The 13,791-nt window shown below is 47.6% G+C and overlaps 1 protein-coding gene across 8 annotated transcripts in view; it reads right to left on the reverse strand.

Moving 5' to 3' along the window:
* Positions 1–13,791, reverse strand: part of nav3 (neuron navigator 3) — a 330,490-nt gene that overhangs the window by 134,326 nt on the left and 182,373 nt on the right. For 7 of the 8 annotated variants that reach the window (XM_033037973.1, XM_033037971.1, XM_033037967.1 and 4 more), the window contains 2 exons: positions 9,740–9,808; positions 3,735–3,874 (listed from right to left, as the gene is read on the reverse strand). In XM_033037973.1, the coding sequence (XP_032893864.1) occupies positions 3,735–3,874; positions 9,740–9,808 (209 nt within the window). The remainder of the gene's footprint in view (positions 1–3,734; positions 3,875–9,739; positions 9,809–13,791) is intronic. The other variant, XM_033037969.1, reaches the window with a different exon arrangement.

Raw genomic sequence — 13,791 nt, forward strand, 5'->3', positions numbered from 1 at the left:
GCACCTGAAGAAAGACCACACGGTCACAGGGAGAACGTGCAAACTCCGTGCAGACAGCAACTGTGGTCAGGATCGAACCTAGGTCTCTGGCGCTATGAGGCAGCAACCCTACACTGCGCCACTGTGCTGCCCCTGGTCCCTATTCTTATAGACACAAGGAACTGCAGATCCTGGTATACAAAAAACAACACACAGTGGTGGAGTAACAGTGAGTCAGGCAGCATCCCATGAGAACATTTGTGCAGCGTAGAGGCACGGCGGTAGAGTTGCAGCCTTCCAGCGCCAGAGACCACGGTGCAATCGTGACTATAGTGTGTAGGATAGTGCTAGTGTACGGGTGAACGCTGGCCAACGTGGACTCGGTGGGCTGAAGGATCTGTTTCCACGCTGTATCTCTAAACAAAACTAAACTAAACTAAACATGGATAGGTGACGTTTTGGGGTCTTAAGAAGAGTCCCAACCCGAAACATCACCGGTTTGTTCCCCAGACATGATGCCTCACGCGCTGTTACCCCAGCACCTTGTGTCCATTGTATTCTTCCAACGTTCCCATCAGCTCTCCCTGGATTCATCACACCAGGGGCCAACCTACTGTGACCGATTAACCAACCAAACCGCAGACCTTTGGAAGGGCAATTAGGTCCTAGGTGGTCCTAGGAGTACCCGACTCGCAGAAGCAGCACGATATATATCTTCCAGCCCACTTGTGCTGACTATCGCCAAATATCCCAGATGATCAGAGGCGGTTGCAAGCAAGCAAAAATAAATCACGTTCAAAGCAGCTTTTCATCTTACCTCATGATCTTAGTATATAAGACCATGAGGGGAATAGGCTAGAATAGAATAGAATAGGGTTGTGGCATGGTAGAGCAGCGGTAGAGTTGCTGCCTTACAGCACCAGAGACACAGCTTTGATCCTCACTATAGGTGCCGTCTGTTCAGTTCAGTTTAGTTTAGTTTACTGTCAGTGAAAAGATTTTGGTGCGTCCTATACAGTCAGCGGAAAGACAATACATGATTACAATCGTGCCATTGACAATATTTCCATATGCGATAAAGGAATAACGTTTAGTGCAAGGTAAGTAGTCTACGTTCTCCCTGTGATGGTGTATGCTTTCTTTGGGTGCTCCGGTTTCCTCCCACGTTCCAAATACATGCAGGTTTGTAGGTTAATTGGATTCTGTAAAAATTGTTCCTCGTGTGCAGGACAGTGTTACTGTGTGGGGATCACTGGTTGGCGTAGACTCGGTGAGCCACAGAGCCTGTTTCTATAAACCACATAGGGGTGAATGCACTCTTTTACTCAGAGTAGGTGAATCAAGAACCAGAGGACATACAGCAGGTTTAAGGTGAGAGGGGAGAAATTTAATAGGAACCTGAGAGGCAACGTTTTCACAAGGGGCTGGTGGGCACATGGAAGCAGCTGCCAGAAGAGGTAGTTGATGCAGGTACTAAAACAACATTTAAAAAACATTTGGATATGTACACGGATAGCAAAGTTTTAGTTAATTTAGTTTCGTTTATTGTCATGTGTACCGAGGTACAGTAAAAAGCTTTTTTGCTGCGTGCTATCCAGCCTCGGAAAAGACTATACACTCTTGTAGACTTACAATCAAGCCGTCCACAGTGCACAGATACAGGATAAAGGGAATAACGTTTAGTACAAAATAAAGTCCAGTAAAGTGTGAGTAAAGATTGTCCGAGGGTCTCCAATACGGTAGATGGGAGGTCAGGACCGCTCTCTAGTTGGTAATAGGATGGGTCAGTTGCCTGATAACGGCAGGGAAGAAACATTCCCTCAGAGGGATATGGGCCAAACGCGGGCAGGGTGGACTAGCGTAGATGGGGCATTTCGGTCAGTATGGACAATTTGGGCGGAAGGGTCTATTTCAATGCTGCGTGACTCCATGACTCTACTCCAACCCCTGTCCCCCAGCCAGGACGTTGAGAGGCGGCTGCATCTCCCCATGTTCCCCGAGACCACAGACTCACCAGCAAGGGACCATGAGGCTGATAAGCCAGGACTGCCTCGTAGGTCTGTCCAACCTTCCTCCTCAAACATTCAGCTAGCCTGGAGACCCATTCCTGGTAGCCCTCCCACCGGCATTGGAAGCAAGCTGCGATCTCCTCCTGCGAGGTCCTGAACGAAACCTCCTCCACGGGAGGCGAGCGGTTCTGGCGGTTTGTTCGTTCCGAGGCACGATTCCTCCTTTTCCATTCCCAAATGAAACATGCTGCCGAGACCGCAGGCAGCAACGGACGGGAATGTGTGTGTGTATGTGTGTGTGTGGGCCAAATAGAAGGGGCCATTGTGCCTTCTTCCACACATGGCTGTAAGCTTAGAAAACACCCCCAACATTCACAAGCCAACTACAGTGACGTCAGGCCTGAAGCATCAACAGGTATGTTTGGCAATGTGAGAGGACAGGAGGCCCCGAGCTGCCGACTGTCTTCCTGTCTTAGCCGTATCCTTGATACTATAGACTTTAGAGATACAGCGCGGGAGACAGACCATTCAGCCCACCGCGTCCGCGCCGACCAACGATCACCGCGTACACCAGCACGATCCTACGCACCAGGGACAGTTTACAATTTTTACAGAAGCCAATCAACTTACAAAGCCACACGTCTTTGGGATGTGGGAAGAAACCGGTGCACCCGGAGAAAACCCACGCGGTCACAGGGAGAACGCACAAACTCCGCACAGACTCCGTATCCGATCACATTACCTCAGGGTAACTCGGCACAAGAATCTCCTTGCAACATATAAACTCTTTACCCTCACGCACTATGCAATGGCAAGTCAGAGTCATACAGCACGGAAACAGGCCCTTCGGCCCAACTTGCCCGTGCCGACCAAGATCCCCATCTGCACTAGTTCCACCTGCTTGCATTTGGCCCCTTATCCCTTTAAACCTGTCCCATCCATGTACCTGTCCAATGTTCTTATCATCCACCTGCATCAACTACCAACTAACCAGCTCATTCCATGCACCCACCACCCTCTGTGTGAAAAAGATCCCCCTCAGATTCCTATTGAATTTTCCCCCTCACCTTAAACCTATGTCCTCTGGTTTTTGATTCCCCTACTCTGGGTGAAAGTCTCTGTGCATTCACCTTATCAATTCCCCTCATGATTTTATACACTTCTAGTTTAGTTTGGTGTAGTTTAATTTGTTACCAAGACACAGTGAAAAGCTTTTTGCCGTGTGCTAGCCAGTCAGTGGAATGAAGGTACATGATTACAATCAAGCCATCCACAGTGTACAGATACTGCCTGACCTGCTGAGTTACTCCAGCACTTTCTGTCCTACTTTCCCAACAGCTCTTTTCGGATTCTTCTCCTCACCAACACACTAGGTACTATCGCAATGCTTAAAAAACATTTAGACAGCTACGTGGATAGGATAGGTTCAGAGGGATATGGGCCAAACGCAGGCAGATGGATGGAGTGGAGATGGGACATGTTGGTCTGTGGGCAAGTTGGGCCGAAGGGCCTGTTTACACGCTGTATGACTCTATGACTGTGACAAACTTCAGTGACCAATTAACCTGCCAACCCACAAGTCTTTGGAACAGCAAGTAGGCCCCAGTTGGGGAACAGGGATACCCGGCTGGTAGAACCACCCCGATGTCTTTCATCCCACTTGCTACCCTTGCGGGTGATCTGGTGGTCTGTGAAAAGTACGTCAGGAGCACGAGTAACACCAGTCAGCAGAGAGATCGCCCTTACCTCTCTCGCAGCTGCCTGCATACTGTAGGGGCTTGTTCTTGTCGATGGTGTTGAAACTCTGACTCCGTCTGTTGAGGTTGTTGGCTCCTTGCACCTTGGTGGCACTCACTGTAGCTGGTACCCTGGACGGTCCGGGCAACCTGTAAAACAAGCGCACTCCCTTTAGTTTCCTTCAGTTGAGTTGAGTTGCGTTGAGTTTATTTTAGCTTAGTTTAGCTTAGTTTAGATTAGTTTAGTTGAGTTTAATTTAGTTTAGCTTAGTATAATTTAGTTTAGATTAGTTTAGAGATGCAGTATGGAAACAGGCACTTTAGCTCATTGAGTCCACTCCAACCAGCGATTAACCGTACACTAGTTCTATCCTACAATTAGCATCCGGAGAAAGCCCACGCAATCACAGGGGGAACGTGAAACTCCGTAGACGGTATCCGTAATCAAGATTGAACCTGGGTCTCTGGTGCTGTGAGGCAGCAGCTCTACCACGCTTCCATTGTGCTGCCCTCTGAGAGTTCTTGGTGGTACTGTTTGATCGTGCGAAGATGTTCTACCCCTCTCTCTCTCTCTCTCTCTCTCTCTCACACACTCTACACTGCTCCCACCCGCTCACACAAACCTCGTCCGCACCAACCTTGTCCCTCCTGCCGTCTGGTACAGAGCTTCGTTACTCCCAGGTGAGAGAGCCTCCCTTCCAATATCAACAAGCATTCAAGGTCTCCTCATCTGGTTAATGTTTATACCCCTGACCTCTCTCAGCCGCCCCCCCCCCACCATCACCTTCACCTCCTCTAACCCAGGCAAACATTTACTCATCGGAACTATGCAAGCTGGCTGCGAGATTTCCCGACCTCAAAGGTATAAAAGAACATTGACAAATTCAGGTTCACAATCCTTCCGGCAAGCTGTCGTTCCTGGGAGTGATCTTGCACCTGGAACTTTAAAAAAAATAAACCGTGGAACTGAACGAGCTAATCTTTTCTATGAGAGCACAAACCTGAAAGATGATACTTTAAAATGTTTAATGGAGTTGCTTACCATTGTATCAGTGGGGATTTGCACAAAGGGGCGAGATACAGTGGAGAGGGCAAAGGGGTGTGGTTAGTTTAGTTTAGTTTAATATAGTTTCGTTTAGCTTCAGCTTTAGTTTTAGTTTAGTTTAGTTTATTCTCACATGTACTGAGGTACAGTGTATAACATTTAGCGCAAGATAAAGTCCGATTAAAGATAGTTTGACGGTCTCCAGTTAGGTAGCTGGGAGGGACAGTTTCTTCCCAGCTGTTATCAGGCACTAAACCGTCCTCTCACCAACTAGAGAGCGGGCCTGACCTCACAACTACCTAACTGGAGACCTTCAAACTACCTTTAATCGGGCTTTATCTTGCACTAAATGTTATAGGCTTTGTATTCCCTACACTAAACGTTATTCCCTCTATTCTGTATCGATACACTGTGCATGGCTCGATTGCAACCATGTATAGTCTTTTCGCTGACTGGTTGGCATGCAACAATCAAATATTCTTGATTAATACAGGTGCCAGGGGTTATGGGGAGAAGGCAGGAGAATGGGGTTCGGAGGGAGAGATAGATCAGCCATGATTGAATGGCGGAGTAGACTTGATGGGCCGAATGACCTAATTCTTCTCCTATAATTTAAGAGAGAGCTAGATAGGGCTCTTAAAAATAGCGGAGTCAGTGGATATAGGGAGAAGGCAGGAACTGGGTACTGATGGGGGATGATCAGCCATGATCACATTGAATGGCGGTGCTGGCTCGAAGGGCCAAATGGCCTGCTCCTGTACCTATTGTCTATGATCTTAAGGACTTTTCACAGTACTTCGGTACACGTGACAATAAACTAAACTAAACAGTGCCGAGGATAGACCCTTACCTCAGTTACACACAAAACAAACGCTTGTACCTGGAGTCCCACGATCAGTTCCTAGCACTTCACCTGCAGAGGGACACAGGTGACTGGACTTCGAGGGAAACTGTTGGAAGCCCAATGAGCAAATCCAGCTGTTCCTTGCACAGCTGCCCGTGAGGTTTGGGATTTCCTTGGCAGATGTTTGCAGACAACTTAGGGATGTGGTCTGCAGCAGAGTGCAAAGTCGTCAGTTTCCCAGCATTTAGGCTGATGTTAAGTTCGAAACCCTGCGCCAATAATCAAAAGATGCCTTTGCTTTCAAAGGACATCAACAGCTGGAAGGGATTTGGCTAAATCCCAGTTTTTTTAAGATTTGTTTATTTAAATACTTTAAACAATTTTTTAATGTTATTTTTCCCAATAATCTGATTAACATTTAATTATTTCCCGTTAGTTTCAGAAACATTTATGTGGTTTTACAGCTTTGACAGCTGGCTAAGCAGGGAGTGCAATTTAGCTGGTTGGCTAAGAACTTTCAACATTTTCATTGAGATCATTGCTGCAAAGATGCAGCATGCAAACAGGCCCTTAGGCCAATCAATGATTCCATGCCAATCCTCAGTCATACTAGTCACAATAGGTTTATATTATCTGTAAATTGACCTCCACACTAGGTCAATTTACAAGAGGGCCAATTAACCTACAATCCCGCACATCGTTGGGATGTGGGAGGAAACCGGAGCATCCAGAGGAAGCCCACGCGGACACAGGGAGAATGTGCAAACTCCGCACACGGTCAGGATCGAACCTGGGTCTCTGCCACTGTAAGGCAGCAGCTCTACACTGTGCCATTGGTGAGTTCCCACCCTCTCTCTCCCAAATTCCCCATTCCCATCAAAAGATTAAGGCACAAGACCTCAACCAAATGTCTTGTTACCAAAGGTAATGTTGCCATTTTTAAGGAAGTTAGCCTCAAAGATCCACTCGACCATCCCTCTCGAGTCAACAGAGAGTGGTCAAAGGCCATTGGAAGCCATGAAACCCGGAGGGGAAGCTCCACAAATTCACCAGAAAGCAATGAGGTATTAAATGATTAGGTCAAGAGGACAGAGGTTGGGGTTTTAAATGGTGAAGTCAAGAGTCAGTGGGTGCATTTTCTGGAGTAAAAACCAAGGAGTGGCCTAACTGGATAGGAAAGAACTGCAGATGCTGGTTTACACCGAAGGTAGACACAAAATGCTGGAGTAACTGAGCGGGTCAGGCAGCGTCTCTAGAGAAAAGGAACAGGTGACGTTTCGGGTCGAGACTCTTCCACAAACCGAGAGTCAGGGGAGAGGGTAGAGAACGATTCAGAGCTGGGATTCACCGAGGAGCCCACAATGGTCCATTGTTGGTTGTGGAGGAGGTGATAACGAAGGGGTACGAAGAGTGAAATCAGCTTCCTGAAACCCTTCTTCGGATTGAGAAGACCTCCTGCAGGGAACCCAGCAAAACAAAAGGAGGGGGAAGGGCAAGACCCAGTGGAATCATTGCCGGGGTTCCCTGTACAAGGTATTCTCAGTCTGTAGAAGGGTCTCGACCCGAAATGTCACCTATTCCTTTTCTCCACAGACGCTGCCTGACACGCTGAGTTACTCCAGCAATTTGTGTCTATCTTTAGTGGTCTAACTGGGATGTTAATAAGGATTCTGAGGATCTCATTCCTGTACGCAGGAGGTCCTAGAGAATGTTCATGTACAGGCAAAATATGAGGCGCTGTTCCTCCAATTTATGCTGGGCCTCACGCTGACAGAGGAGGAACCCAGGACAAACAGAAAGGAATGGGAACAATATGCGTTAGCAATGTTAAACACTGTGGCATGCTGCCACCTTCTGAGCACTCACAGGCATGTTGCAGTGTGAGTGTCACAGACAGACATCAGCCCATCTCCCTCCACCTCTCCCTTCCACCGCTGCCCGTCCCACAGTCTCTCTCTCTTTCCGACTCCCATTCTCGCAATCTCTCTCTTTTTCTCTCGACCTCCCTCTGTCCGTGTCTGACTGCCTCTCTTTCTATCACAAAGATGGAATCAAATAAAATGCTACCACTTCGAGGCATTTAGACGGACACTTAAATAGGCAAATAAAACATTACCGTCCTAATGTGGCCAAATGGGATCTGCGTAGATTGGCAACAAAGGTCAGCATGGACATGGAAGTTCTCTATATCCATGGAAGTGCAGGGAATAGACGGATATGGATCACTTGCAGACACAGATGAGATCAGTTTAACTGGGCATCATGTTCGGCACAAACAGTAAGGGTGTCAAAGGTGATGGGAAGAAGGCAGGAGAATGGGGTTGAGAGGGAAAAATAGATCAGCAATGATTGAATGGCAGAGTAGACTCGATGGGCCGAATGGCCTAATGCTGCCACGATGACTTATGAACATGAAGTTATGAAGGGTCAGGTGGGAATAATTGCAAGGTAGCTTCAAAGATACCAGGCAGGCACCGTGGGCTGAATGGCCTCCTATTGTGTTGGAAAGGTTCATATACGCCATTTTTGCCAAACCACTTGTGAGTGGAGCTTTTCCTTTTACACGGGCGACACGATGGCGCAGCGGTAGAGTTGCTGCCTTACACCACTTGCAGCGCCGGAGACCCGTGCTTGATTCCGACTACGGCTGCTGTCTGTACGGGGTTTGTACGTTCTCCCCGTGACCACGTGGGTTTCCTCCGAGATCTTCGGATTCTTCCCACACTCCAAAGACGTACAGGTACGTAGGTAAAATTGACTTGGTGTATGTGTAAATTGTCCCTCGTGCGTGTAGGATGCCGTTTATGTGCGGGCATTGCTGGTCGGTGCAGACTCGGTGGGCCAAAGGGCCTGTTTCTGCGCTGTATCTAAACTAAACTAAACTTTAAAAGAAGTCGGGACCAACACAAAGTGTTCTGGAAAGTTGCTGGAAGGCACAACTGCGGGGCCGAGGGGAGGGAGGGGGAATGAAAGTTGTGTGAAAAGTGAACGTTTCGCTGGGACTGGGATTCAGGAAGGCGGGTGGTCTGATCCCAGTACCGGACGCACATCTAGGTCCGTATAGCACGGCCGCCCCTGAGGACCGGTCGAGTTATCAGGCCAGTCTCCAGTTCCCAGACAAGTGAAGGCCACACAGATGCATGGACATAATTCAACAGCCCTCTCCACATACTGAACATGCTCCATGCTGGCTGACTCAACAGGCTGTGATTAAGTCCAGCTTTACAACAACACCACGCTGACATGCTCACTCAGTCGCACCTCATTGTTGATAAACTCAGTGTTAGTCCCTTCATCCTGTATGTGTGCAGTGTGGATGACTCGATTGTAATCATGTATAATCTTTCCGCTGACTGGTTAGCATGCAACATAAAGCTTCTCACTGGACCTCGGTACACGTAACAATAAGCTAAACTCAACAAAACTAACAACTAAACTTTGTATTTTAACCAATTCCAATCGCTTCAAGCTGTATCTCTAAACTAAACTAAACTAAAGCTGCCAGTTCTAGATTCACCAGCCTGAGGAAACAGCGTCTGAGAAGTCAACTTCTCCAAAATCTAATTTAGCACCATCGCCTGGCCATGACACACTCAACAGAAATGAGGAAGGAGGCCAAATGTCTCTTTCAGGGACAGTTTCTTCCCAGCTATTATCAGGCAACTGAACCATCCTATCACCAACTACAGAGCCGTCCTGACCTACCATCTACCTAATTGAAGGCCCTCGGACTATCCTTTTTAGTTTTGTTTACTTTAGAGATAAAGCAGGGAAACAGGCCCTTCGGCCCACTGACTCTGCACTGACCAGTGATCCCGACACACTAATACCATCCTACACACACTAGGGACAACGTACAATTTTACCAAGCCAATTAACCTTGGCTGGTCGCTGGTCGGCGCGGACTCGGTGGGCCGAAGGGCCTGTTTCCGCACTGTATCTCTAAAGTCTATACGATGCTATGACTTGATTGTGGGCAAGTTGGGCCGAAGGGCCTGTTTCCACGTTGTATGACTCTGGTAGGTCTCAGCTCAATCTCCTCAACAACCGCAGTCCATCCTGTATCTCACCATTGTTATACCATCCATGCAAACTGAGCAGGCATTGATAAGAATTACCAGCTGACCTGCTAGCTTTTTTCTGATTGACTGCATTTCCAGACTGTTTGGACTGAGATGTGTGTCCAGATACCAGACTGTATAACGAGAGAGAAGAGGGAGAGGAACACAGGGAAGAGAAAAGATTACACATACATGTATATAATCTGCACCTGAAGGACATCACACAGACTTTAAAAAAAAAAAAGAACTAAGAGCACAGCGACAAAGCGGTAAATGGTTAACAGTCCCATGGCGAAGGACATCAATGAGAAACAAGTGATTGAGACACACTGGTGTATGAAGATGTTGATGACTAAAGACAGGTGCGCTCCACTTTGCCACTTCGTTGTTCCAGTCCTGACGTATAAAGGAGGATGCCCTTTTCACCGTGAGTGGCTTCTTATCTAGAGATTAAAGTCCCCCAAGACTAGATGCTTGGGCAGTGGCGCGGTGGTGGAGTTGTTGCCTTACAGTGTAATGTCCAGCCAATGAAACATATTGGAAGTGTAGTCACTATTGCAGAAACCATATCCGCTGGTTTACACGAACAAGCCCCAACAAGGGCGGCACGGCTACACAGCGGTAGAGTTGGTGCCTAATGCCCCTTTGCGCCCCACCCAAGGTTTCCGTGCGGTTCCTGGAGGTTCCCGGAGGTTTTTGGTCAGTCTCCCTACCTGCTTCCACTACCTGCAACCTCCGGCAACCACCTGCAACCTCCGTCCGGGAACCGCACGGAAACCTTGGGTGGGGCGCAAAGTCTCCCGAGGTTTCCGTTCAAGTTTCCTAAGTGGGACAGGGGCATTACAGCGCCAGAGACCCGGGTTTGTTCCTGACTAAGGGTGCTGTCTGTACGGAGTTTGTACGTTCTCCCCATGACCACATGGATTTTCACTGGTTGCTCCAATCAACTCCCACACTCCAAAGACATGCAGGTTTGTAGGTTAATTGGCTTTGGTGAAGATTGTAAAATAATAATAATAATAATAATAATCATAATAATAAATACTTTATTGATCCCCTCAGGGAAATTCAGATTCACAATGTCCCTAGTGTGTAGGATTGTGCTAGTGTGCGGGATGATCGCAGGTCGGTGCGGACTCGGTGGGTTGAAGGGGCCGTTTCCAAGCTGTATCTCTAAACTAAACTAAACTAAAGCTGCCAGTTCTAGATTCACCAGCCTGAGGAAACAGCGTCTGAGAAGTCAACTTCTCCAAAATCTAATTTAGCACCATCGCCTGGCCATGACACACTCAACAGAAATGAGGAAGGGGGCCAAATGTCTCTTTCAGGAACTCTAAATCAGCTCAGGAGCATTCCACACAGGGAGATTTAACCTACGTGCAATATTAACCATCAACAGAGCACCTCCGAAGTGTGTGAAGAAGGGCCAGTTTCCACGCTGTATCTCTAACCTCTAAACTGTAATTTGAGGTAACCATCAACACAGGCCAGCTATCAACTTTAGCTGGCTAACTTTAAGAAGAAACACACGAGGATTGAAGTCGGGAAATAGAAAATACAAGGGTTGCTGACATTTGTCTCGTTTTACAGAAGGATTTGGATGTTGAGGTTTCAGGAGACAAGTATCAGCCAAAACCTCACATTGACAAGTTCTGAGTCAGCCAAATGTCACTGAGCAAAACACTGTTCAGGCCAACAATGCCTCAGTGCCAACGCACAGCGATTATATTCATCGAGTGGACTGCATGTGCTCAATGGTTCAATGGAACTTTATTTGTCACGTGTACCGATGTGGAGTGAACGTCATTTTTGTATACAGTCCAGTGCAAGTATCACTATACATAGGCACGCAGATACGTCTTAGATAAGCATCACAGATACAGTACAAGTGTATAGCAGTGTACAATACGCTCCAAATAAGCTCTAGACTACATAGACTCTCCAAATAACCTCCGGATTACATAGATTTAGTTGGTTTTTGTCTTTTTGCACTATTATTATTTGTTAGTCTGTTTTACGTATATGTATGTGTTTTATATATATATACACATATATATACACACACACATATACTGACCTATTTTATGTATGTCATATACTATATAAATTATATATATATGTGCAAGATACATCTTCTAGATGCACTGGGACGCATCCTCACTGATGTGACCTGGGGTCATAGGGTTTCGGATCTCACAACATCAGACACCCTCGCCCACCCTCATCGTAGCAGCAACTGCCCATGGATCAGCCCTCTTAATCCAAAGCCACCTACTGGCTTTCTCTGCGACTTCGCTTGCGGATTGAATGGCCCCCTTCTTTGCCAGCCCCGTAATGCCCAACTGGTTGAGGACTTTGCAGAGTGAGCATCCTGCAAAGCCACCTCTATGGGCTCATAGTATGTCTTCCAGCCTCTGTCCTGGCACATCTTCACCAGTTCCTGGTATTTTAAATATACTGAACTAATATATTGTTTACAGTGTACTATGTTTATATATTCTGTTGTGCAGCTACAAGTAAGAATGTCATTGTTCTGTCTGGGACATATGACAATAAAATACTTTTGACTCATGGCAGTATACAGCAGGGGTCGGCAACCTTGTTCTGCATAGGGGCCAGGACGCATGTCTGTGAGTGGATGGCGGGCCACATCTATCATATGGATCCTGCCCCCATCCCACCCCGGATGGCAGGCAACAAATCACGTGTTCACAGAAGGTAGATAAAAATGCTGGAGAAACTCAGCGGGTGATGCAGCCTCATGCAATCCTTGCATGTCTCACCCGCTGAGTTTCTCCAGCATTTTTGTCTACCGTCAATTTTTCCAGCATCTGCAGTTCTTTCTTAAACGTGTTTACAGAAGCTGCGCGGCCGTGCCGAGGGATTTGTGCAGGATGCGGTACAGCAGAGCTCGGCGCTCGGCGGGCCGGATGATTACGGGGAAAAAAATGCAAAAAAATCCGCCTGCGGGCCGGATGATTTTGAGTTACGGGCCACAATCGTAGGTTGCCGACCCCCTGGCGTACAGAGTTGCCAGTGTTGGCACCATTTTCAAGTCCCAGTTGTTGTAAGTGCAGGGTTCTTGATCTGACCATGAAGGCCCGTTGTCCTGGCAGCATTGCAGGGTCGGCCTGGTCAAGCATAGCCGTTGGTGTTCTACCACTGTAGGCCACATGCATAGTCATACAGTGTGGTAACAGTCTCTTCGGCCCAGCTTGCCCAAGCCGACCTACATGCCCAGTCTACACTAGTCCCAACTGCCTGTGTTTGGCCCATATCCCTCTAAACCTTTCCCAACGCAAGTGATAAAATGTCAGTCGCATGTAAAGGGAGCTGCGACTGTCCAGACAGAAAACAAAACACGCTGTTTATCAAGATGTAGAAACAAGGAACTGCAGATGCTGGTTTGCCAGGGATAGAATGCAAAGTGCTGGAGTAACTCAGTGGGACAGGCAGCATCTCTGGAGAACATGGACAGGTGACGTTTCAGTTTGGGACCCTTCTTCAAACCTTGAAGTCTTCAGCCTCCTATCCAAGTTCTACAGAGATGCAGCCTGACCCGCTGAGTTGCTCCAGCAGTTTGTGTCTTTCCTCTTTATCAAAGTGACTGTCTCAGGATCGGCTATGTACAAGTGCAGCAAACACAGCGCCATCTACCCGGAGAGATTCTCCCATTGAGTTCAGATCAAACTGGGATTAACGTTCTGGAACGTTAAACATAGGACGACAACACAGCACAAGGACATTCCTGGGGATTCTGTAGGGGGAAGTTGGAGATGGGGGAATCGCTGAGCCATTGTGCCAATGTCTTTTGATCTTATGCTCCCACAAAAATGTAAGCAGAGGAGAGATGAGGAGAGGGCTGGCATGCAGTTTCCTGCTCCTACCAGCAGAGGGCTTTCTAAGATAGACGCAAGTGGTGGAGTAACTCAGCGGGTCAGCCAGCATCTGTGGAGAGAAGGAATGGGTGACGTTTCGGGTGGAGACCCTTCTTCAGACTCTCAGTCAGGGTAGAGGGAAACGAGAGATATGAAAAAGTACAGAGAACAAATGAATGAAAGGTATGCAAAAGGACAAATGAAAGCCAGCAATGATGATCAAGGAAATGTGGAGCCCA

The sequence above is a fragment of the Amblyraja radiata genome, chromosome 19 (genome assembly GCF_010909765.2).
Source record: "Amblyraja radiata isolate CabotCenter1 chromosome 19, sAmbRad1.1.pri, whole genome shotgun sequence".
NCBI lineage: Eukaryota > Metazoa > Chordata > Chondrichthyes > Rajiformes > Rajidae > Amblyraja > Amblyraja radiata.